This window comes from Microcaecilia unicolor, chromosome 5 (genome assembly GCF_901765095.1).
Source record: "Microcaecilia unicolor chromosome 5, aMicUni1.1, whole genome shotgun sequence".
NCBI lineage: Eukaryota > Metazoa > Chordata > Amphibia > Gymnophiona > Siphonopidae > Microcaecilia > Microcaecilia unicolor.
Window position 1 is genome coordinate 219,248,574 of NC_044035.1, and position 26,591 is coordinate 219,275,164.

Sequence of the window (26,591 nt, forward strand, 5' to 3'; positions counted from 1 at the left end):
CCATCGCCTACCTTTGCTGGCGGGGGACCCCAATCCCCGCCAGCCGAGGAGGTCCTCTTCTTCCTGCGAAGGTTTCGTTCTGTTTCTGACGTCCAGACTCAGAAACAGAACAAAGCCTGGCAAGGTTTCATTCTGTTTCTGTGAGTCTGACGTCCTGCACGTACAACATGCAGGACGTCAAAAACAGATCGAAGCCTTCGCGGGAAGAAGAGGACCTCCTCGGCTGGCGGGGATTGGGGTCCCCCGCCAGCAAAGGTAGCCCACGGCGGGAGAGGGTTGGCAGCGGGAGGGGGAGTCGAGAGGGTCGTCGGCAGGGGGGTCCAGGGCCAAATCTACAGGGACCCAGGCCCCCCTGGCCCCACGTAGCTATGCCACTGGCTCTAAGTCCTCTGCTCCTTTGTGCAGTTTCCAGCACTCAGACAGAACAAGGAGAAAGCGGCCTCTTTAAAACAGATACTGGTGGGTGACATCACTAACTGTATTATTTAAATTTAAATGTGTGCTGCTCTTGAGTTCTTCACCTGCTCCAAGTCTGCTGTCTGCTCCTTTGTACATTGGGAGAGCAGTTTCCAGCATTCAGACAGAACAGGGAAAAAGCGGCCTCACTCTAAACCAGACACTGTTGAGTGATATCACTAACTGTATTACTTAAATGTGTGCTGCCTCCTGAGTTCTTCGCCTGCTTTATCTTTATCAAATATCTGTCTTAAATTCATCATATGCAGTAAGTCTACTCCCAGACATTATTTCACACTAGTCTAAAAAATGTTCTTCCAGTTATTCACAGTTCATTGGCTATGTATTACTATTCTATGTCAAATTTTAACTGGTTCTCCCACCATCTCTTTAGAAACCTACTTTAATATCCCAGTCATTATTTCTAACAGGTTTAAAGTTAAAGCAGGAAACCATAACACACAATATGACAAATTCAGTTATTGTAATCAGCTAAATCATACACACAACATCAATCAAATAACACTGATCCTACTCAGAAACAAGACATAACCCTTTCTAAACAAGAAAACATCTTATAAATGTTAAATGCAACACTCATAATTCACTCTCATTTACACCAGTCCCAACAGGATATGTTAAGGTAAGATCTATAATAAACAAAACACAGATCAGAGAATGGCTAGAAGAAGAACAATTAGACCTCCTATTGATTACTGAAAGCTGGTTACATGTGGAAGATGATCCATGTCCCCCAAGTTACAAAATTCTTCACCAAGCTAGAAAAGGGAAAAAAAAGGAGGAGACATTGCCATAATATATAAAAATCATTTTTCAAAGTTGAACTGATATCTCATATTAATTCCCCTACTCTCAAAAGAATTGCTTGTAAAATTAACTGACTGACTATCTGATCCTATCTGCATCATCCTTTTTTGCCGCCCACCAGGGAGGTGGCAATCAACAGAAAACATCTTCACTGAATTTGTATCTAACATATGCATTAAATTTGATAATGTCCTACTAATAGGGGACAACAATTTACACCTAGATAATCAGAATGACAGTAATACAAAAAATGTACTTGTCTTTTTAAATTACTGGCAACTCACACAACCATTCAGCCATACCTCTCACAATAAAGGTCACTTAATTGACCTATTAGCTTATAAATTTGCGAACAGCAACAACTTTCATCTAAGTAACCATACTTGGACTCAAACACCCTGGTCAGATCACAGTAAATTCGAGTTTTCCCTCTATTGGAGGGAAAATGCAAAATCAATGAAAAATAAAAGTACTACGATTCCTCACAAAACTAGAGGAAAAATAAGTACCATAACGTTCTGGTCTAACGTCTTGCATACTCCTGTTCTTCCTCAAGCAGACAATAACAACTTCATGATTAAATGGGATGACCTATGTGAAAATGTCTTAAATAACATAGCTCCCCTCAAATTTACATCCAAACCAACCCAGAAAATTTCACCTTGGTTTGATCAATCTATTCTTCTTTTGAAAAGAAAATGTAGAAAACTGGAAAGAAAATGGGCTAAATCAAATGAAAACAAATTATCTTGGAAAATTGCCATCAAAACATATAAAAATGAGATCAAAATTGCAAAAGCTCAATACTATAGCAAAATAATTGGTGGTAAGTTCCTTAATACCAGTAAACTTTTCAATCTGATAAAAAGCCTATTCACAAAAGAAATATCCACAACCACAGAGTCTCCACCAACAGCAGAGCAACTGGCTACTTTTTTCTTTTTTGATTTATAGAAGTCTTTATTAAACATTGTTGACATTGCACCAAACATACTCAAAACAACTCGTTACATCTTGTTTCGAATTAACCAACCACATCGTCAAGAATTCAACAGAGTACCCCATATGGAGTCAGCAATTCCAATGCTAGCACATTTTGTACTTCCTTTTTTATCCATTTTATTATTTACCATCCCCCCACCCCTCATCTATCCCCCTTCGACCGTGCAACTGCTGTCACGGACATTTAGTCAGGAATGGCAACCACACTTTTTCCCACTTATACAATGTTCTCCTTTTCACCGCCGTCAGTCTTTCCATCTCACATATATATCTCACTTTCGTGATCCAGTCTGTCAGCGAGGGAACCCGTACTGCCTTCCAGTGCTTAGCCAGGTTAATTTGGGCTGCATGCAATGATCCCCTCACCAGCAGCCACTGGTTCATCTGCATTCCACCAGGCCTCCTTCCCAACACAAAGATCAGAGGATGCCATTGCACAGACCGTCCCACCCAATGCTGGAGCCGAGATTGAACACCCCTCCAGTACGCCTGTGCCTTCCGACAGGACCACCATATGTGTCCCATAGTTCCAGTCTCCCCACACTCCCTCCAGCACAGTCTCGACACTGATGGGAGCATATGATGCAACCTGGCAGGTGTAAGATACCATCTATAAAAACTTTTATCGCATTTTCCTGCAATGCAACTGATTTTGCGGACTTCAATAGGCTTTTCTCAAGCTGCTGCCACCCAGCTTCTGTGAGTGTAAAATTTAGTTCTCGCTCCCATTGTTTCCTATGAACTGGAGGGGGTCTGTGACGGACAGTTAAATGGGCATACAGAAAGGATATCATACCACGCACCGTCGTAAAGTCTACACATATGTGCTCCAAGGGGTGTACGTCCCTCTTCATACATTCAACATATTCCGGACCCCTCATATAATGCAGGGTCTGCACATAAGCATAATGATCTTCCCGCCGGAGACTGTAGTCTTCCATTAGGGTCTCAAAAGGTGTCACATTTGTTCCCACATGCAACTGCCCCCACATGTCCAAGCCGTTTTTTGCCCATCTACTAAATATAGTATTTCTCACCCCTGGCTGGAACCCCGGGTTATACGCTGTTGGTGCTAAAGCAGAGACAAGTGGCTGACGCTCCCCAAACATTAGGTCCCAATAATAAAATGTGGTCTGTACGGTGGGTGGGAACTTGTCTATCTGACCTCTTTGACGTGTATCCACCCACATTAAATGTTCCAACCTACGGGAACCCACCATGTTTTGCTCCATATGAACCCATAGCTTATGCTCCTCTCTACGAAACCATTCCACAGCAGCTCGTGACTGTGCAGCACAATAGTACCAATAGAGATTGGGAACTCCCAGCCCTCCCTCCCGTCTACTCCTATATAAAAACGCCCTGGAGAGCCTTGGTCTCTTCTGGTTCTAGATGAACTTAATGATATTGTCCTGCAACCCCGACAAATAAGCCCGGGACATTCGCATTGGAATCACTTGAAACAGGTAAAGAAGGCGTGGCAACACATTCATCTTAATAGTGGCAATCTTTCCCATCCAGGAGAGCCCCAGGGACATCCAACTATCTAAATCTCTTGTTATCTCTCTCTTAAGTCCTGGGTAATTTACATCAAACAATTCAGACAATTTTTTTGGAATCTAGACCCCCAGGTATCTTATATCTCGCTCAGCCCATTTAAAAGCAAAGGATGTCTTCAGCGTATCCATCAACCCCTCTGGGACACCTACCGCCATGCCAACCGATTTGCTAGCATTCAACTTGTAACCAGATATCCTAGCGTATCCCTCTATCTCTCTCATCAAGTTGGGGAGGGAGACCAGTGGCTTCGTCATGTACAAGAGAACATCATCTGCAAATAATGCAATTTTGTGCTCCCTATCTCCTATCTGAACTCCAGTAATGTCCACATTTTCACAAATAGCCTCGGCCAAGGGCTCCATCGCCAATGCAAATAACAAAGGGGACAGTGGACACCCCTGTCTAGTTCCTCTTCCCAACGTGAAGTTCCCCGAGTTCCCACCGTTAATTCTCACGCAGGCTTGGGGAGACGAGTATAAGGCCTGAATCCAGGACCTATAAAACTGGCCAATCCCGACTCGATGTAATACCTTATCTAGATAGCCCCAATGGACCCTGTCGAAGGCCTTTTCCGCGTCTAATCCTAACAACACTACAGGCTTGGCCTTCACCTTTGCACTGTACAGCAAGTTCAACGTTCTACGTATGTTATCCGCTGCTTGCCTTTTGGCTACAAATCCAACCTGATCTGGGTGAATCAGGTCTGGAAGCACCCGTCCCAGACGATTAGCAAGCACCTTCGCCAGTATCTTGACATCAGCATTGAGTATCGAGATAGGGAGATAGGATGCACATTCAACCTTGTCCTTACCCGGTTTTGGGACGACCGCCACCCACGCCTCCATCATGGATTGGGGGAGTTTGGCCCCATCCCTCACAGCATTTATTACCATCGCCAGGTACGGAGCCAGCTCCCCCCCAAATGTCTTGAAAAACTCATTTGTGTATCCGTCTATACCCTGGGACTTGCCATTTGGCAGAGTTTTAGTAACCTGAAGCACTTCGTCCACTCCCACCGGTGCCTCCAAATCCCTCTTCTGCTGCTCGGTGAGCATCAACATGCCTCTGTCTTTCAGATATTTGTCTATCTCCCCAGTCTGTACAGCAGCATCCTCCCTATATAGCGATTCATAATATTGGGCAAATCGCTCCCGAATCTGCTTCGAGGCGTTCAACATGTTTCCTGAATCGTCTTTTATTCTCAGAATTTGCCTATCCACCCTCATTTTCCGCAGCTTGTTAGCCAACAACCTTCCCGGCTTATTAATGCTTTCATAGTATACCTGCTTCATACGTGCATGCACAAACTTCAGGCTCTCCTCATGCATCGCAGCCATCTCCAACCGCACCTTTTGGAGCCTACGATAATCGGCCACAGCGCCAGTGGCCCTATACCTAGACTCCAGCACCCCCAGTCTCTCCAAGCAATTAGACAATCGCTCCTTTCGTACTCTGGCCCTTTGACTTGCCCACTTGATGAAGTGGCCCCTTGCTACTGCCTTGAAGGCATCCCAGACTGTACCTAAGGTGGGGCCTGAATCTACGTAAAGGTCAAAATATTCCTTCAAAATTGGTACAAACCTAGTGACTATGCCTGGGTCGTGTAACAAACAGTTGTTGAGGGACCATCTTCGTTCTCTCACCTCTTCCCTTAGGGATGAAATACTTGCCCAAACCGGTGCATGGTCTGATATAGTGATGTGACCTATAGAGGAGTCACTCCCCCCTCCCAACAAGGATTTATCCACAAACACATAGTCCAGCCTTGAGTAGGAGGAATGCACCTGGGAGTAATATGTATAATCCCTACCTCTCGGGTGTTTCTGTCTCCACACATCGCATAGTCCCAGCCCTTCCACCAAATGTTTCAAGGCTTGGGAGACTCTGTTATCGCTTGTAGTAGGAGGAGAGGACCTATCTCGACTGGGCTGCGTAGTCGCGTTGAAATCTCCTGCCACCAGCACCTTGCCTCTTGCAAATGCCTGCAATTCCCTCTGAAGGCGCTGGTAAAAGCGTTCTTGCCTCTCATTAGGGGCATAGACACATGCTAGTGTGCATTCCTCCTGTTCCAGCATTACATGTACAAAAAGATAGCGCCCCTCTGCTTCCCGCTTCTCATGTAGTACCTGTACCTTAACATCTTTATGAAACATGATTGCTACACCCCTTTTTTTAGCCCCCTTTGTATCAGATGCACAACATACCAGCAGGTATTGCCTTGTGGTCAGGAGCCTTTCATGCCGTCTGCGCAAGTGAGTTTCTTGCAGAAAAACCACCTGTGGGTGCGTTAGGCTTAATTCTCGCCCCAGGGCTTGTCTTTTAAAGGGCGAGTTCAATCCTTTTATGTTATAGGTGAGAAATTTAAGATCTGTCATCCTGACTATTCTTTACACGATACAGTTTAGCTAAGCTACATGGTCGAGTCCCTAAGTCTCCCCTCTCCCCACTGCCTACCTCCCCTACTAACCCCTCCCCCTCCCGCTATTAACCACCCACCAACCAGTGTGTTACCACACTACTTGGGAATATAGAAGAAGAAACCCCACCAGCCAAACAAGCAAATATTATGCAGTCTTATCAATATACTAACAAGTGGCGTACCCCCAACTCAACCCGCCCCGCACCCAACCTCCCACCTTCTTTTACCTTCAACCCCCCAACTGCTCACCGCAAAGTCCAACCCTAGTGAATTGTCTCTTCAGCTCTTTCCAGGCATAAGTCCCTCATTGCTGTGTACTGCACGCTGTGAGGCCCAGCATCGACATCGCCAAAGAATGCATCTTCTCCTCAGGTCTGTGGCGCATTCTTCTTTGTTGTTTTCTCCACTCTTTTACACCTCTGCGTTCGTACTCTCGTGGAGGGAGCCATCACTGTTGGAAGGGCCACTGTCGGTGTTAACCCCGCTGCAAACAAGTGTTTCCACGCCGACTCCACCTTTCTGCAACGGACCCTCTCACCTTGAATCTCGAAACAGATAGCAAACAGGAAGGCCCATCTGTAGGGTATCTTTTCTTTGGCCAGGACCTCAATGACAGGTTTCATGTCTCTCCTCTGATTCAATGTAAACTGAGAGAAGTCTTGATAAATCGAGACACGTGCTCCATTGTATTCCAGCACTGGATTCTGGCGCGCTTGCTGCCATATCTGCTCCTTAATCCCGTAAGCTGTGAATCTGACCACTATATCATGCGGTCTGTTGTCTCTTGGTTTCCCCAGCGCTCTACGGGCTCTGTCAAGGCCCATTGCTCCAGCTTCAAAGCCATCCCCCATGAGCTGTGTGCATATAGCACGCACCACCTCTTGGACGTCTTCCAGGCCTCCGCTCTCTGGGACCCCCCGAAAACGGAGGTTCTGTCTGCACACTCTATTTTCAATATCATCCAAATGGTATTGTAGTTCCTCCACCTGCTCCGCCATTTTAGCCAGTCTCCTGTCCACTGCCTCGTTCTTTTTCGTCTGCTCATCTGCTCTCTCTTCCAAGGCCTCAACCCTACCCCCAAGCTCACAGAGATCGCCACTCAGCGCGTCTACATGCTCTAAGATCTCCTCCTTCGAAGCCAAGATCTCCGCTCGTAGCGCTTCGAAGCATTTCTGCATCTCCGACGGGGTAGCGGTTGTAGAGGCGGAGTCCTCTCGCTGTTCTCTAAGGGCCGCTGAATCTGCACCTGGAGTGTTCCGCGACTTGGGGGATGCAGGCTGTGATAGACCCTTCGTCAGCTGGCACGTGGCTTGGCGCTCGTCCCTTAGCATTCCGCTACTTTTTTTACTCATTTCTGTGAGGGACTTCAAAATCTTCCCTTCAGCTGCTTTTTGCTCAAAAGGGAAAGGCTGAAGACTGCAATTTACGCTGATTTAAGGTGGGAAGGTGCGGAGCTAGTAAATCAGGCGGCCATTCAGCCTCGTGACGTCACTTCTTTCTCTGGCTACTTTTTTCGAGCAAAAAGTAGTTAAAATCAGAGAAGGAGTCCTCAAATTAAAAGTCAACCATCAAGATATTTACAAAAAACAGACACACATTCAGGAATAGCCATCAACAGAATCTGGTCTTCCTTCCAACTACCAACCAATGACACAGTAAAACATTACCTCTTAAAATATTCAAGTTCACAATGCATACTAGGTCCTTGTCCTAGTTACCTTATGAAGGAAGCTCTTAATATATTCATCAATCTGCTTCAGCAGCATATTTCCTTCCTACTATTCCACTGCACTTTCCTTGATAATAAAGGTTTTCTTATCCTAACACCAATACCAAAAAACAATTCAATAACCATAACTGATGTAACAACCTACCTACAGACCAGTAGCCTCCATTCCTTTGATGATAAAGGTGATGGAAGGAATAGTAGCAGCACAAACTATGGACTACCTTTCACATTTCTCCCTACTACACAAATCGCAGTCAGGTTTCAGATCATGATGTAGCACTGAGACTGTCCTTACTACCTTAGTATCAAATCTCAGAATTAGCATAGGGTCTAGAGCTTAATAATGCATTTTGAAATGTCTAGCGCATTCGATGTAGTAGATCATAATATCCTACTAAACATACTAGACAACTTTGGTATATGTGGCACAGTCCACAAATGGTTTCAAGGATTCCTGAAGTCAAGATCTTACAAAGTGAAAATGAAAGGAACCTTATCCTGTCCTTGGTCACCGGACTGTGGCGTCCCTCAGGGTTCTCCATTGTCGCCCATTCTGTTTAATATAATGATGTCACCACTAGGCAACAGACTAGAAACAGCAGGATTCTCATACAGTATATGCTGACGATGTTACCTTATACATAACCTTCAAAAAGAACATTAAAGACATCTTACAAAAGGCAAAACTTGGCTTAAATTTGATGGAAACCTGGGCCTCAGAATCCAAACTAAAGCTAAATAAAGAAAAAACGAAATTCAACCTATTTGTCCAAAACAACAGTTTCACAATTGGCAACACTTCATTCCCCATTGACAATAATCTGAAAATTCTAGGTATAATTATTGACAAACATTTAACATTCGATATTCAAGTTTCCTCAGTAATGCTAAAGAAGAGATTTAATTTACATAGACATCATTTGAAAAGTGCCAGTACAAACAAAGATATCACGCCTGTGGGACAGCACTTTACAAAAGCAGAACACTGTACCAGTGATTTCATGGTAAGGATCCTGAAAGAGAACTTTAAAACAATACAGGAACGTAAGACCTTTGAAGTCAAAATGATTAAATATTTTGACACCCACCAGACAGGACTTAACAAAGATCTGGGTTTACAAGCCCATTACAAAGCATAAAATTGTATTGCTTTGTAAATTGCAGTGCTCTCCTGTCTCCCTCTCACCTATCCACCCCCCTGTTAGACTGTCACTGAAATGCTTTGATGTTTTCACTCATCCCCTCTCTTCATACATATAGACTGTCACTGAAATGCTTTGATGTTTCGCTCATATATACTGTCATCTACCAACATTTGCTTATTTCCGATCTGACAAAGAAGGGCAACCTTTGAAAGCTAATCAAGAAATGTATTAAGTCATGTCCAATAACACGGCTACCACACCTCTCTACTCAGTAATCACAAAATCTTTCAGGTCTGTTTGGAAACTAAAAAGGATCAGACCCTATTTCTCATCAGAAATATTCAGACTATTGCTACAATCATTAACATTATCCCAATTTGATTATTGTAATGCCATATATGCTGGCTGTAAAGAGTACCTGTTGAAAAAAATCCAAACAGCTCAAAACACTGCAGCAAGGTTCATATATAAAATCTCTCGTTTTGAAAGTGCCTCCCCTTTATTCATCAAATTGCACTGGCTTCCCATCAAAGCAAGAATCACCTTCAAATTATGTACCTTTATCTTTCAAATACTAAATGGCACAGTTCCAGACTATATGGTACCATTAATAAACTTACCTCAAAGAAACACTAAATATGAGGCAAGAAACTATCTCAGACCTCACCTCCTAAATTGCAAAAAAGTGATCTACAAAACTGCCCACTCTGCAGACTTCACTTACCTAGGAACCAAATGGTGGAACTCCTTATCATCCAAAATTAGAAATATATACAGGAATATACTAGACTCCGCAAATTCCTCAAATTGTTCCTGTTCAAACAAACTCTCACAAGGAACAACCATATCTCAAACAATTAATTATTACCTGAATTGGTTATTACTCTATTTACCAATAACTTGCTTCATGTACAATTTCTCATTCATAATAGATTTTCTAAATGTTAAAAATCCATAGCTATCCCAGTATGTTTATGATATTGTATTGTAAAATTGGATTCTTACAACAAATTACTTTCTTATGCATTATTCTTTGTTATGTATCCTATACTGTTTATTGTAAGCCACATTGAACTCAAACTTGTTTGGGATAATGTGGAGTATAAATGGCACATAAATAAATAAAATACATAAATAAGAGAGGCAGGACTGGAACAGGCCAGAGTGGAACAAGCAGGACTGGAACCGAAGCTGAAGACAGGCAGGACTGGAAAAAGCCGGACTGGAATAAGCAGGACTGGAACTAAAGCTGAAGATAAGCAGAACTGGGACAAGCAGGGCAGCAACTAAAGCTAAAGACAAAGCAGGGCTGTAGCAGGCAAGACAGAATACAAACAGGGAAGGAACTGGAGCTAAAGACAAGCAGAGCTGAAGCAGAAACAAGATTACAGACCGGAGACTAAGCGGAAGCAGGCTGGAAGTGCAACAAACATAGGTGCCCCATATAAGAGGCTTGGGGAGGCTAAGCCTCCCCAGCCCAGCTGTGACCTTCCCCACCTGCCTCCTCCTCCAAATGTAGCCCCGACTTGAGTCCTGCTGAATTCTGCTGCCGCTGCTTCTGTTGAGCGGCGGCAGGAACAAGCACCGCACTAACTGCTGCCACTGCTTCTCTCCGCAGCCAGCATAAGAACAAAAAGAAGCGCGGGGCCGCAACAGCCTTCAGGCATGCGCTGTCAGCTCTGCCGTCCTCTGCCCCCACTGACATCAATTTCCCATTCCGGGGGCAGAGGACCGGAAGAGCTGACAGTGCATGCCTGAAGGCTGCTGCAGCCCCGCGCTTCTTTTTGTTCTTGTGTCAGTGCTGCTGTAGAGAGGCCCGGAGGGAGAGAACATGGCTGGAAATGGTAAGGAAGTGAGGACGCTGGAGGAGAGAGAGAATGGAAAAGAGCAGGGGAGAGCCAGAGAGATGGGGAGAGAAAGAGGGGCCATGGAAAAGGGAAGGGGAGAGCCAGGGACATGGAAAAGAGCAGGGGAGAGTCAGAGAGAGATGGGGAGAGAAAGAGGGGCCATGGAAAAGAGCAGGGGAGAGCCAGGGACATGGAAAAGAGCAGGGGAGAGTCAGAGAGATGAGGAGAGAAAGAGGGGCCATGGAAAAGGGCAGAGGAGAATCAGAGAGAGATGGGGAGAGAAAGAGGAGACATGGAAAAGACCAGGGGAGAGCCAGAGAGAAGATTCTGGTTGGAAGAGGGGTACAGAGAGAGAGATGAGTGGAAAGATGGGGAGAGAAAGAGGGGACATGGGCAGGAGAGAGAGAGAAGCAGCTGGGGAGAAACTGGGGGAGACCCTAGCTGTCAGAGAAATGCTGAATGAAAGGAGGGAGAAAGAGGGAAATGCTGGAAGGAGGGGGCAGAAAGAGGGAAGATGCTGGATGGAAGGGTAGAGAGGGAAACAGGAAAGACACTGGAAGGATGGTGAGAGAGAGGACATGCTGAATGGAAAAGGGTCGAGAGAGAGAGAATTGTCTAGAAGGAAGGGGAGATAGAGGGAGACAATGGACAGAAGGAGAGGGAGACAATGGACAGAAGGATAGAGAAAGAAAGAAAGAAAGAAAGAAAGAAAGAAAGAAAGAGGGATGACACTGGATGAAAGGGTAGGAGAGAAAGAGGGAAGGTGCTGTACATGGATGGATGGAGGGGAGGGAAGACAGGAAGGAGATGCACATGGATGGAGGGGATGGAAGAGAGGAGAAATCTGGACATGGATGGAGTGGAGGGCAGGGAAGAGAGGAGAAATGCTGGACAGGGATGGAGGGAAGGAAAGACAAAGGAGGGAGATGCACACGGATGGAGGGGAAGGGAGAGAGGAGAAATGCTGGACATGGATGGAGGGGAGGGAAGTAGATGCACATGGATGGAGGGGAGTGAGGAGAAATGCTGGATATATATGGAGGGGAAACTGCTGAATTTAAGAGCTGTATCGGAACACTGAAGGATAGGGACAGGGCTACAGATGGTAGACAGGACGCATAAGGACACAGGAGGATGGTGTACATTGTGAGAGAAAAAATATCAAATAGAAAGAAGACACTGCATAAAACAGAAGACACTGGGACCAAAGCAAATAGAAAAACTAAATGCTCAGACAACAAAGGTGCATCTGTGATATTTTGCATTTAAGTTTTAATTTTTCTAGTATTGTTGCATGCTGAGTCTGACTTCTTGAGGTAATTTTCCAGTTCAGTATTTTGCCTTCATATGAGATGTGTATGAAACTGGCTGAGATCCACAATGGGTCAAGAAAGACTGACAGCTTTATGTTTACTGAACATTGAAAGTGATCTTGTTGGAGATATTAACCATGAGCAGATCATTGACACCTGTGATGTGAAGTCTAGTCGCCGGATGTTACTTCACTAATGGGATCATTTCATTTTGGGATTTTCCATGGATGGAAATAGCAGTGTTTAATAATTGATAACATTTTTGAATAGTATACATTGGTTAATATATGCTTTGAGCAACTGCTTTTTTTCTTTGACATATTATACATATCTAATATCTAAATTTAATATAAGGTATTAATTGTGACTATTTTAATTATTTTTTTTTCTGTGTGTTGTCAGACAATTATGGATGTAAGCCCCACCCCTGGCACCACCCCTAACCCCACCCCCTTTAGCCTCCCCAAACTGTTGGGACACCGACCGCCTATGGCAACAAACACACACAGACAAGAACTCATCTGAAGATCTCTGTTGCAAAGGCAAGGCATAAAAGTTCCCAGGTGCTTATAAGGGCCTTTACTGATAATGTCACAACTAAGAATGAGGCTTGGCAGCAGGAACACCAGAGCGAGGCTTGGCTACAGGAACACCAGAGTAAGGCTGGAATGCTGGAACATCAGAATAGGACTGGAATGATTTCTGGAACATGATTGGGAAACAGGGGAAAAGCAGTCCACAGCGGCCATAGGGCCTGGTCATTGGGAGGAGAGGTGAGTATAGGCCTGGGGCACGGCCGCAACCGTGACACCAATGCTCTGCCTGTCAGGTGTTAATTAGTGCTAATGTCCCAGTAGGTTTCGGAGCCAGCATTGGCTAATCCAGAGCTCTTCTGCAGCCCTTTGGGGAGGATGCAAGCCCAGAGTCTGTGCTCAGTGGTCTGCGGCAGGCACAGATTTGGACATTCATGAAGAGTAGCTTGCCGAGTTGCTGGGAGTCAGAGGTGGAACCAGTGATGCTCTCAGAGGAGGGATCCCTTGGCTTGCCTTCAGACCTCTCTCCACCCCAGGAAAGGAGGAATTCCCCCCAGAGAGCACTCCTTTGCCAGCTTTCTGAGGGAGATGGCTCAGATCATTTAATTTAATTTGGAGGTTGAGGACAAGCCCAGGGCCAAGAAGTTGAACATTCTTGATTATGAAGACCCCGCTCACTGCGTAGCCTATGCCAAAGATGACACTTTGTTCATAGAGTCCAGAATGCCTTCAGCAGCATCAAGCCCAAAAATCTCAGCCAGCTCCCCAGTCTAAGAAGGGGATGAGATTTTGATTGGCTTCAGCAGATTATAGCTACCATAAAAGTGCCCATCCCAGGCGGCCTACCAGTTTGAGTGAGGCTGAATTTTTTCCAAACAAGGTGGCCTCTTTGACTCTCAGACCAGTAGGTACTTCAAATAATCCAGGAGGGTTACACTATTCATTGGTGTCCATCTCTAAATTGCCCACCAAAAGTGTCAAAACTCAGCTCTCAGCATCAGGTAATATTTACATAGAATGCTCTTCCCTTCTAAAGACCCATGAGGTCAATCCTGTTCCACCAGGGGAAAAAGGGAAGGAATTCTCTTCCTTGTCCCCCCAAAGGCAGGAAGATTTTATCCCATCCTAGACCTAAGGTCCTTGATCAAATATCTGGTCAATAAAAAGTTCAAGATGGTCTCCCTAGGCACCCTTCTTTCCATTATTCAGGCATAAGTACATAAGTAATGCCACACTGGGAAAAGACCAAAGGTCCATCGAGCCCAGCATCCTGTCCATGACAGCGGCCAATCCAGGCCAAGGGCACCTGGCAAGCTTCCCAAACGTACAAACATTCTATACATGTTATTCCTGGAATTGTGGATTTTTCCCAAGTCCATTTAGTAGTGGTTTATGGACTTGTCCTTTAGGAAACCGTCTAACCCCTTTTTAAACTCTGCTAAGCTAACTGCCTTCACCACGTTCTCCGACAACGAATTCCAGAGTTTAATTATGCGTTGGGCAAAGAAAAGTTTTTTCCGATTTGTTTTAAATTTACTACACTGTAGTTTCATCGCATGCCCCCTAGTCCTAGTATTTTTGGAAAGCGTGAACAGACGCTTCACATCCACCTATTCCACTCCACTCATTATTTTATATACCTCTATCATGTCTCCCCTCAGCCGTCTCTTCTCCAAGCTGAAAAGCCCTAGCCTAGTCTTTCTTCATAGGGAAGTCGTCCCATCCCCGCTATCATTTTAGTCGCCCTTCGCTGCACCTTTTCCAATTCTACTATATCTTTCTTGAGATGTGACGACCAGAATTGAACACAGTACTCAAGGTGCGGTCGCACCATGGAGCGATACAACGGCATTATAACATCCTCACACCTGTTTTCCATTCCTTTCCTAATAATACCCAACATTCTATTCGCTTTCCTAGCTGCAGCAGCACACTGAGCAGAAGGTTTCAGTGTATTATCGACGACGACACCCAGATCCCTTTCTTGGTCCGTAACTCCTAACGTGGAACCTTGCATGACGTAGCTATAATTTGGGTTCTTTTTTCCCACATGCATCACCTTGCACTTGCTCACATTAAACGTCATCTGCCATTTAGCCGCCCAGTCTCCCAGTCTCGTAAGGTCCTTCTGTAATTTTTCACAATCCTGTCGCGAGTTAACGACTTTGAATAACTTTGTGTCATCAGCAAATTTAATTACCTCGCTAGTTACTCCCATCTCTAAATCATTTATAAATATGTTAAAAGCAGCGGTCCTAGCACAGACCCCTGAGGAACCCCACTAACTACCCTTCTCCATTGTGAATACTGCCCATTTAACCCCACTCTCTGTTTCCTCTCCTTCAACCAGTTTTTAATCCACAATAGGACATGGACATTTCCTCCTATCCCATGACCCTCCAATTTTCTCTGTAGCCTTTCATGAGGTACCTTGTCAAACGCCTTTTGAAAATCCAGATACACTATATCAATCGGCTCCCCTTTGTCCACATGTTTGTTTACTCCTTCAAAGAATTGAAGTAAATTGGTCAGGCAAGATTTCCCCATACAAAAGCCGTACTGATTTGGTCTCAGTAATCCATGTGCTCGGATGTGCTTTGTAATTTTGTTTTTGATTATAGTCTCTACCATTTTCCCCAGCACCGACGTCAGACTCACCGGTCTATAATTTCCCGGATCTCCCCTGGAACCTTTTTTAAAAATTGGCGTTACATTGGCCACCCTCCAATCTTCCGTATCACGCTCGATTTTAAGGATAAATTACATATCACTAACAGTAGCTCTGCAAGCTCATTTTTCAGTTCTATCAGTACTCTAGGATGAATACCATCCGGTCCAGGAGATTTGCTACTCTTCAGTTTGCTGTACTGTCCCATTACGTCCTCCAGGTTTACCGTGAAGTCAGTAAGTTTCTCCGACTCGTCCGCTTGAAATACCATTTCCGACACCGGTATCCCACCCAAATCTTCCTCGGTGAAGACCGAAGCAAAGAATTCATTCAATCTCTCCGCTGCGTCTTTATCTTCCTTGATCACCCCTTTTACCCCTCGGTCATCCAGCGGCCCAACCGATTCTTTTGCCGGCTTCCTGCTTTTAATATACTGAAAAACATTTTTGCTGTGTTTTTTTGCCTCTAATGCTATCTTTTTTTTCATAATCCCTCTTGGCCTTCTTTGCTCTCTGGATTTAAGAATTCTTATAGCCACATCCAGATATTTAAGATCTGCTCACTAACACACAAGATCATATATGGGGAAGCCCCTGAATACATGCTTCATTTAATCGATCTCCCATCTAGGAATGCCCTAGCATCTGCAAGAACCTACCTCAATTTACATTACCCCACCTTCAGGAATATTAAATGCAAGACCCTTTATGCTTCGTCCTTCCCCTACATCAGTCCAAAATCCTGGAATGTCCTGCCAAAACAGCTCAAAGAGCTTGTTGACCATCAACTGTTCAAGAAGTCCTTAAAAACATTCTTATTCGACAAGGCTTATTCCACTGGCTAATCCAATGTTTAACCAGTGCCATCCCATGTTCCTTCCCCTCCTGTCACACTCCGAATCTGTGCCTTCTCTGTATTGTATTGTATCCTCTTGAATTTGTGTAAGCTGCATTATGCCTGCTTATGTGGGAAAATGTGGGGTAAAAATGCGCCTAAATAAATAAATAAAATGTCCTTGTCACAGAGAGTATCTCAGATTTTGAATAGGAAAACACCACTACCAGTATTACATACTGCCCTTTGGTCTCATGTCCACTCCCTGAGTTTTTATTAACTGCCTTGCCATAGTCACAGTGTGCCTATGCAGGCTAGGAATGCACGTGTTTCCCTATTTAGATAATTGGCTGGTTAAGAGCATGTCCAAGGATGGAGCTTAGGAAACAATGCAGAGAAACATTTGGATGTTGGAGCTATTAGAGTTTGTTATAAACTACCCAAAGTCCCACCTCCTTTACTAGAGTTTTTATTTTTGTTACATTTGTACCCCGCGCTTTCCCACTCATGGCAGGCTCAATGCGGCTTACATGGGGCAATGGAGGGTTAAGTGACTTGCCCAGAGTCACAAGGAGCTGCCTATGCCTGAAGTGGGAATTGAACTCAGTTCCCCAGGACCAAAGTCAACCACCCTTACATATCATCTTTGCCATCTGGTGTGAGGGCAAGGCCTTAGATCCTCTTTCTTGCACTTCACAAATACCTTTCTGAGTCTGGCCTCAAGACCAACTCCATAAGGGTTCACCTCAGTGCAATTGGTGCTTACCATCACTGTGTGGCAAGTAAGCTCATCTCTGTACATCTTATGGCCTAGTGGTTAGGGTGGTTGACTTTGGTCCTGGGGAACTGAGTTCAATTCCCACTTCAGGCATAGGCAGCACCTTGTGACTCTGGGCAAGTCACTTAACCCTCCATTGCCTCATGTAAGCCGCATTGAGCCTGCCATGAGTGGGAAAGCGTGGGGTACAAGTGTAACAAAAATAAAAACTCTAGTAAAGGAGGTGGGACTTTGGGTAGTTTATAACAAACAACGAAGATGGCGTTGGACTTTTACCTTAGTTGTTCTGCTAGCATTCTTCCCAATACATCATTCCCATCTAGGCAAAAGTGCACTGCACATCTTGAACTGCAAGAGAGCCTTGGCTTTCTATCTGGAGTGGACTAAAGCCCATAGATGGTCCAACTAGCTTTTTGTTTCTTTTGACCCCCACAAGATGGGGGCAGTCATTGGCAAACGTACTTCATCCAGTTGGCTAGCAGATCGCATCTCCTTTACTTATGCCCAGATTGGACCGACTCCAGAGGGTCATGTCACAGCTTACAGTGACAGAACCGTGGCTGCGTTGGTAGCCCACTTGAGGTCAGCATCCATTGAGGAGATTTGCAAAGCTGCAATGTGGTCTTCAGTCCACACATTCACATCTCACTACTGCCTTGAGCAAGATTCCCGATTCAGCGGTTGGTTTGGTCAAACAGTTCTGAAAATTTGTTTGGGGTCTAGAATCCAACTCCACCCTCCAAGGCCCATTTTTATTCAGTTTCAGGCTGCACCCACACAACAAATTTGTATATATGTTCTAGGTTAATTGATTCCTGGTTGGCTTTGTCTACTGCAAGTCCCTCTTGTCTTATTTGTTGTTTTCTGTTCCAAATTATGTCCTGCTTGTCCTCTGAGAAAGTGAAGTTACTCACCTGTAGCAGGTGTTCTCCCCAGACAGCAGGACACATATTGCTAAATACCCTTCCTTCTCCCTTAGGAGTTGTATTCCTTACGCTTTTCTACTATACTGTGAGTCCTGCGCATTCACATTGGGTAGGAAGGCACCTGTGCATGTGTGGTATGGTGCTGCAAAAGACTTCAAAAGTGCTGGCATGCTGGGTAACATCTCTGCTGAGCTCCATCAGATGGCATCACCATATGTGTCCTGCTGTCCTTGGAGAACAGCTGCTGTAGGTGGGTAACCGCTTTAACTGTTCTGGAGAATCTTCATATAGGGGGAAGATTGGGGATTTACATAAACTGCTGGCTCAGAGTAACTAAGGTGTTCAGTATTATATAAAATTGATACAGAAAACCATCTATTGGAAATCCCTCCAGATTGCTCACTGAGAGGTTCAGGGTTCACCTCTCAGCATCAGGAACTACTAATCAAGGAGCTCTTCTTCTTCTTAGAAGGCAAGATGATTAACCTCATTCCACTGCAGGAATGAGAGTGGGGATTTTATTCAAAGTATTTCCTGATCCTAGAGAAAAATTGAAGACTTTGTCCCATTCCAGACATTATGACCTTGAAAATGTTCCTAGTAAGGGAGAAGTTGCAGATGGTTTCCCTAAGCATCATAGTTTGTTTCGCTCCCAAGAAAAAAGGAGGCTGGCTTTACTCCTTGGATTTAAAGGATGCTTATACTGTTTAACAGCTGGCTAATCAAGGGCACATCTCAGGAAGGTGCCATAGTAGTATCTGTGATCAAAATTGTCCGTATTGGAATTGTTAGGAATTGTGATAAATTACTTTAAGTCCTATTGGAGCCCATTCTCCAAATTGGAATTCAGAGGAGCTATGCTAGATATGACTCAGATGAAAGCCTTTCTTGGTGCTTCATCTGAGATCAGTTTCTGTGGAAGGTATGGTAAGGCTCAGATGTGAAGTTCTGTCTACATGTTTACATCATTTTAACGTTTGGATAAGTGTAGTTTTGGTCAATTTGTCTAGCAAGGGTTCATTTTTAAAATTACTTCTGGGTTACCTTTGTTTAAAAAAAAGAAATGTTAAAATTGATGTTTCTAATAAAAAAAAACCAACATGTTCTTTTGCCTATTGGGTTAGTTATGGTTATTTTCCCCATTTTTTTCTAAAGACAGCCTGTAACTAGAAATTTCTGTATATGTCCTACTTGTTCTCTAAAAAGGCAAAGTTGCTTACGTAAAAAAGTGTTCTATGAGGACAGCAATAAAATCAGTCCTCTCAAAAACCTTTCATTCCTATTGAGTTGACCTCCAATTATAGCTTTATATCTGAGGTGGACTTCACACAAGACTGTGATGTGGGATATCCTGCACTTTTTTAATAGGGAATGTTAGAAAGTTTTTGTAGCTTCTGGATCTCCTTCAGATGTTATAGATTATCCTCATGGAATATCTGTTAACAGATAAGCAGCTTAGTTTCTGAGTGGTTCTATGTTTCAAATTCTAGTTGTTCTCTTTTCATGGTTTTTAAATATGTTTGCTTTCTCTTTTTCCACAGAAAATCTGTTTTTCTAAATCATGACATTAACTATTTGATTATAATCATGATGACAACACAAACAATAGCTATAGACAACTATCCAGAGGACCAACAGGTAAGGATATTTTCTTGGTATGCATACTAAGAATTTTGGGATGGTTCGATGGAAGTGCAGCAAACTGCTTTGCAGAGGGTACATGGTTTGATGCCTGGATTAAGGATTCTTTTCTTTAAGTTGATGAGGTTAGGGATACTGTGGATGCAGCATTCACAATCACTGGTGGGGATAGTCATGGTTACCATTAAGGGTGGCAATAGATATCAGGATTTAGAGTCTATGATACAGGGTTCTAGAAGAAGCCCTAGTGCATAGCTTCCAGCCTCAGGACTATTGCAACAATGACCAGACTAGTAGGAGGATCTACTCAAAAAGGGAAAAAAATCCTAGAGCAATTGTGAATTAAGGCTCATGCAGAATTTCAGAACTGTTTCTGACTGAGCCAGAAAAGAACAGAGGAACTACTGGGTCAAACACTTGTCTCCTAAAAACATAACAGTTTTTGAGAATAGCAGGTCTGGATAAGCTGTCCAGAGGATTGTAGTTGTAGAAGGAATCACAGTGTAGACTTCAGATATTATAGATTCTGTTGAAACATCCCTCCCCCCACCCCATTCTCACATCCTCCTATCATCTTTTCACCTATCTCTTCCTTTTCCACTTGTTTCTTTCTTCTCCCTTCCTAGCCCCTTTCCCTACCTACAAGGCAGTGGTTTTCTTTGCCACCTTAGGCTGGGGTCATCTACTGTATTTGTGAGCTGCATGGTAATAATTTTCACCATGGGTATGGCTATTGCTACCAATAGAACCTGCTAATCCTGCTGTGCAATAAAGTCTGTGGCCAACATCAGCTTCATGCTGCAGAATGAACCTGTGGGTTTGATGCAGCTGAACTGCTGCTGTAATGTGCAATCAATGTTTCCTTCATCTTACCATTATTTAATCCTAGCATTTTCACCTTGTGAGGCTGATGCAGCCCAAACGTCATACTCTGTGGTACTCCTGTCACAAGTGTGGCCCTGTACCTTCAAACCCTAGTAGCTGATCCTATCAACGATTGCAATGCTAATCTCAGTGGGAACCTGCACAGCCACTTATGTAGCTAAATCTGAAATTAAAAAAAAAATCTTTAGTATGATACAACAGCCAGCAATGCCAGAAGAATTGGGTGTCTTGAAGGGGCACATCAACTAGTTATGTGCCAGCTGCCTACATGAACTGGTATGTATTTTGGATATGGCCTTGCTTTGACTAGAAACCCCATTCACAATTTACAGCCCCCAAGCAGTTCTGCAAGTTGCTACTTCCACTCTGTACCGTTGCATTTAGCTGATACCATATGCAGCAGAGAGTCAGGCAGCTTCCATTGCTGCCACTGCACCTACAGACCTCTACTGCAGTAAGTGCCAGGGCTGCACATCACCTCTGAGTCACAGCAGTTTCAGTTGCTACTGCTTAGAGACAGAGGTAAATTAGATGCAAGGCAAAAAGAGTAAGAGGAGGAGGGACTAGGGAGAGAGCAAGAGAAGGGGTGGCTCAGAACAAGAGAAGAGAGCAAGATCAGAATTGGTTGGAGCTAGAAGTGATGCATGAGAAGAGGGGACGGGACAGCACTAAAAAGTGGGCTGGGAGCAAGGGAAAAGACTGAGGAAGGGTAGCTAGGGACTGGAGGGCAAGGGGAAAGAGCAAAATGAGGTGAACTGGGAACAAGGGGAAAGAAAGTAAAAGGAACAGGCCGGATGCAGTGGAAAAGAGAGAGCAGAAGTGACTGGGGAATAGTGGGACAGCATAAGAAAAGGTGAACTGAGACAAAAGAAAAGAGTTAAGAAGCTGGGGCAAGAGGGAAAAGAGGAGCTTAGGAGGATACTAGTGCTAGGTAGAAGATGGAGGCCCAAATTGCTCAAGGATTGGTACACTGAGCCTCCAACATTTTTATTGTGGGTGGATTGTTGAGGCTACTGAGTCCCTGTCTTTTTTTCTTCTGTAAGGGTGTTGGAGCTGCAGAGACCCCAGCATTATTCAAGTGGGGGATATTAAATAGCATACAGTACTTTGTATTTAGCAATGTTTCTTCTGTTATGTTTGTGATCAAAGCAAGGTATTATGTGAATGCATGGGTGGGGAACTTCCATGTTTCCTCACTACACCCACCTGCCTCAAGTACCTCATGACATGTCTAGCAGGCACATTCATACCCGCTGTATACCCAGAATTATACAAGTTTCATCTTTATTTGATATACCACTATCAGGCTCATTTTCAAAAGAGATAGATGTCCAAAAAGTGATGTAAGTCAGCATTTGGACGTTTATCTCACAGAAACGTCCAAATCAGTATTATCAAAATCTCATTTTGGACGTCTTTCTCTGAAGTCCGTCAGAAGGACGTCCAAATCTCAAGGGGGCGTGCCATGGGTGTGTTCAAGGCAGGACTTGGGCTTTCCTAAGATGGACGTCTTTCAGCAATAATGGAACAAAACAAAGACTAAAACAGACGTTTTGAGCTAGACCTGTTTTTATAATGAATAGCTGCAGTAGGAATTGAACCCACTTCCCCAGGATCAAAGTCTGCTGCACTAACCACTAGGCTACTCCTCTACTCCACACAATAAGTACCCCAAATGACCAGATGACCACTGGAGGGACTCGGGGATCACCTCCCCTTACTCCCCCAAATCACAAAACATTTTTCCAAACAGCACTTTCAAAAGAAAAAGATAGACCTTTTTTTTTTATAGAAAATTACCTTTCCTGTTCTGATTTTGAACGTTTCATAAAAAAAACGTCCAAATTCAGACTTAGATGCAGGGGCGTAGCTACGAGTGGGCCTGGGTGGGCCTGGGCCCACCCAATTTTGCCTTGGGCCCACCCAGAAACACACATCCATTTCTCACCCTCTCCCACCCCTGCCGCGGCGCTTGCACTTTACTATTGGCGCTGCCTGGCAGCAACTCACAGACGTGGCGTCCTGCTCCAGGGCCTTCTCTCTGCCATGTCCCTGTGTAAACAGAAGTTGCATCAGTGCGGCGGAGGGCGGGCTCCAGAGCAGGATGCCACGTCTACAAAGTGCAAGGCAGGGGTGAGAGAGAGGATCGCTGCCAAAACGACGACGCCGGTATCCATGTAGCGGTAATGATGAAGTAACGACGGTATCCGAGGGCTCGCGGCAATGATGTAGTCTGTGGAAGGCGGCGCAGGACCTCTCAGCCACGTCACACTGAAGACTCTGCGGTGTCTCACCCCTAAGACACGGACTTCCTGTTCCTGAGAGGGCAGGAGGGGCGGGAGTCCCTCCCCTAAATCTGTGTCTTAGGGGTGAGACACCGCAGAGTCATCAGCGTGACGTGGCTGGGAGGTCCTGCGCTGCCTTCCAAGGACTGCATCGTTGGGTTTAGTGGTGAGGAGTTGTTGGCGGTTGAAGGGGAGAGAGCTGCTGTAGGGGCAGGAAGATTTGAGAGTGCCAGAGAACAAGAAGGGGAAAATTGGGATAAGGAAGGACACCGAGGAGGACTGAAAAATAGAAGACATGCTGGATTGGGGGTGAGGAAAAAGGACACAGAGGAGGACAGAAAATAGAGGAGATGCAGAATTGGGGGTAGGGGATATAGGGAAAGAATGCTGCTCATAAGAGAAGGAATGGGGGGGGGAGGGTGGACACAGGGAGAAACAGGACATAGAGAGGGCATGCTGGTTATGAAGGAAGAATGGTGGAAGATTTTGGATACCCAGAATGAATGCTCACAAGGGTTGCTGGATAAGTGAAGGAATGAGGGAAGGAACGGCGGAGGGGGGAAGAATGGATGCAGGGAAGGACTGGACACAGAGAGGTGTTGATGGACATGAGTCTAAGAATGGGAGAAGAATCTGAACACAAGGAAGGACAGGATGCAGGACATGTTGGACATGAGATAAGGAATAGGGGGAGATTATGGCCATGAAGGATAAGAGCAGGGTCACAAAGGTGAGGTGCTTGACATGGGGGAGGATAAGAGCAAAAACACAGAGGGAGGATAAAGACATGGACACAGAAGGGAGATGGATGGTGGACATGGAGAGAGAAGAAAGGTCAAATGGACTGAGGATATTGGAAAAAAAAAGTTAAGAGAAGAGAAGACAGAGGAATGCAGAAACCAGAGACTGGGACAACATGATTAGAAAAATAACATGACCAGACAACAAAGGTAGAAAAAAAATGTTATTTTCTGTTTAATGATTGGAATATGTCATGCATGAGAACTGAGCATGCCTATGGTGCCGAAGCCAGTGTCACTAGCATGGAGCAGTGCCTTTGACTGCTGTGCTTTTCTAAACAGGGGTCTGTGGGCTAGAGATCTTCACCAGCTAAAGTATTTCATTTTTGTAAGTTCATGGAGGGGGGGGGGGGGGGGAAGGGAAGAGGAAAAGCATGCCCACCCAACCTGCCCACTGGCCCACTCAAAAACTGCCTTCTGGCTACGCCTCTGCTTAGATGTCATATCCAAAAATGCCCATTGTGCATTTGACTTGCCCAAAGTCACAAAGAACAGCAGTGGGAATTGAACCCCTGTTGCCAGGATCACAGCCCGCTGCACTAACCATTAAACCACTCCTCCTCTGTTTTGGATGTTTTGCATTTGGACGTTTTTTTTGTTCGAAAATGGACCAAAAACAAAAATGTGCAAATCACAGGAAGTCCATAGTGTTTTCGAACACAAAAGATAGACGTCCATCTTTTTCAAAAATGACCTTTTTTCCTGTTCGGAATTTGGATATCTTTGTAAAACGTCCAAATTCTGATTTAGACGTTTTTTTCAAAAATGCCCCTCTATATGACATAGAGGGGCATAATCGAATGGGGCACCCAAGTTTTCCTGAGGACGTCCTCGTGAAGGGGCGGGGAAACCCATATTATCAAAACAAGATGGGCGTCCATCTTTCGTTTCGATAATACGGTTGGGGACGCCCAAATCTCAACATTCCTTAGCATCCCTCCGGACCGGCCCAGAATGTGGCTGATGGGTTGTGCACGCCTTCCAGCAGATGGAGACTGAGAAAAAAACTGTGACTCTAGTGAGCCAATAAGAGCCCTTGTCAACTAGAGAAAGATCCAGTAATCTCAGTTTCCAGCAGGTGGAAGGTGGTGGGCCCTTCAGTGTCATTTTCTATCTCTATTCTATATTCTTTTGGTTGTCTGGTAGAGAATTTGTTATAATTATTTCTGTGCCTCTTAGAAAAAAAAACTGTTTACAGAGGCTGAGGCCTGTGGGGGTCTCTTTCTGCCTCGGGGGTGTCACACTCAGGTGGCCGAGTCCCTCCCCCCTTAGCCTCCCTGATTATTTTTGGTGTTGTGTGAAGCCAAAAAGTAAGAAAGCTAAAGGTTTCTTCCTTGTCATCAGCAGCAGATGAATCCATTAACTGATGGGTTGTATCCGCCTACCAGCAGGTGGAGATAGAGAACACTGAAAAATCACAGTGACCCTTGGACGGCTAGCCCCCAACTGCCTTCAGTATTTCTCTATCTCCCAGCAGGTGTGGATGTAGCTTGATCAGCTCTTGGATTTCAGACTGCCTCGGGTGGCTCCTGTGCTTTGCCAGTTGAGCAGGGGTGTTGTGGCTAGTGGTCCCCACTTTAAAGGCATATAGATTTGCCCTTTCCCTGCCTTACCCATTCCCCCCGCCTCCCGGAGTCCCTCTGTTGCTGCCTGCCTCCAACTTTCCTCACAGCATTAAAAAAAAAAAAAAAGCGCGCTTTTACTGCGTGGCTGTTTTGAGGCTTTTTCCAGAGATTCTGGTTCTGTGCAGCTTGACCGGAGCTCGTTGACTCGGTCTTCTGAGGTGAGGGTGGTGCCCAGCTCCTCTGGGGAGGTCCCGCGGATGCCGTTCCGAACGGGGTACGTTTTGGCGCGATGCCGCCATTTTATTGCCATATTTCCGTCCAGTCAAGCGATGGCTGCTGAGGGAGTTAAGCGCTGCTCCCGTTGTGGTAAACGCAGATCAGCAGCGGGGCTGTGTAAAACGTGCTCCTTAGACGCTCAGTGGAGCTGGCAGCGGGCGCCATTTTGGAAGCGCCGCATGTCTCGACCCTCGCAGTTGCGGAGGAGTCTGAGTGCAGGGGGACGCCTCATTTAGAGGCTGCCAGAGGAGCTCCTACATCCGTTTCTCCTAATTAGGAGGTGGAGGGTCAGGGTGAGATTTTCTCCCCTGAGTTTGTGCTTTTAATGCATAAAACCTTCATGCTAAAAGAGCTCTGCTGCAGGTGTCTGACACTGCGTTGCATCCTGGGTTCTCTCCGGGTGTTGAGGCCCCAGGGATGGCTTCAGATGTTATTTCCTCCCCCGAGCGTTGGAAACACACTAAACATAGATGGGTAAATTCCCCGTCTGAAAGTGGCGCATATCCTCCCCCCCCCCCCCCCCCAGGGTCGGGCTGTGGGGAGTCTGAGGGGTCTGGCAGACCCTCAGGGACGGATGATCCAGAGGAGGGTGCCTGTTTGCCACTGGATTTGGATGATCCCAATGCGGTCTGGATTTTCCACCTCGACGAGCTGCCAGCTGTCATTACTGACGCCTTGCAGGCCCTCTCGATTGATGATCCTGCTGAAGGCGAGGCCTCCTCTGTTAATCTTAGGATGGCGAGTACTAAGAAGCCTACTCGGGCCTTTCCGGTACATGACTCCATCCAAGAGCTTATTTCTGCTCAATGGTCTGACCCCGATGGGCCTTTGAAAGTGACCAGGGCTATGGGTCAGCTTTACCCTCTGAGTGAGGAGCACTTGGCCCCTTTGGGGATGCCTAAACTGGATGCGTTGGTCACGGCGGTGACAAAAAAGACCACTCTCCCAGTAGAGGGAGGGGTCGCTTTGAAAGACATGCAGGACCGGCGGCTGGAGTCCGCGCTGAAGTGCGCCTTTGAAATTGCGGGCCTTGCCTTGAGGGCGTCTATTTGCAGTTCCTATGCAGCCTGGGCATGTCTTTCCTGTCTACAGCAGGCAGTG

At 45.3% G+C, this 26,591-nt stretch overlaps 1 protein-coding gene across 1 annotated transcript in view; it reads left to right on the forward strand.

Moving 5' to 3' along the window:
* The window catches only part of PKNOX1 (PBX/knotted 1 homeobox 1), a 591,440-nt gene that overhangs the window by 34,969 nt on the left and 529,880 nt on the right, over nucleotides 1-26,591 (forward strand). The window contains exon 2 of the mRNA XM_030203790.1: nucleotides 19,580-19,676. Coding sequence (XP_030059650.1) covers nucleotides 19,626-19,676 — 51 coding nt within the window. The 5' untranslated portion in view covers nucleotides 19,580-19,625. The remainder of the gene's footprint in view (nucleotides 1-19,579; nucleotides 19,677-26,591) is intronic.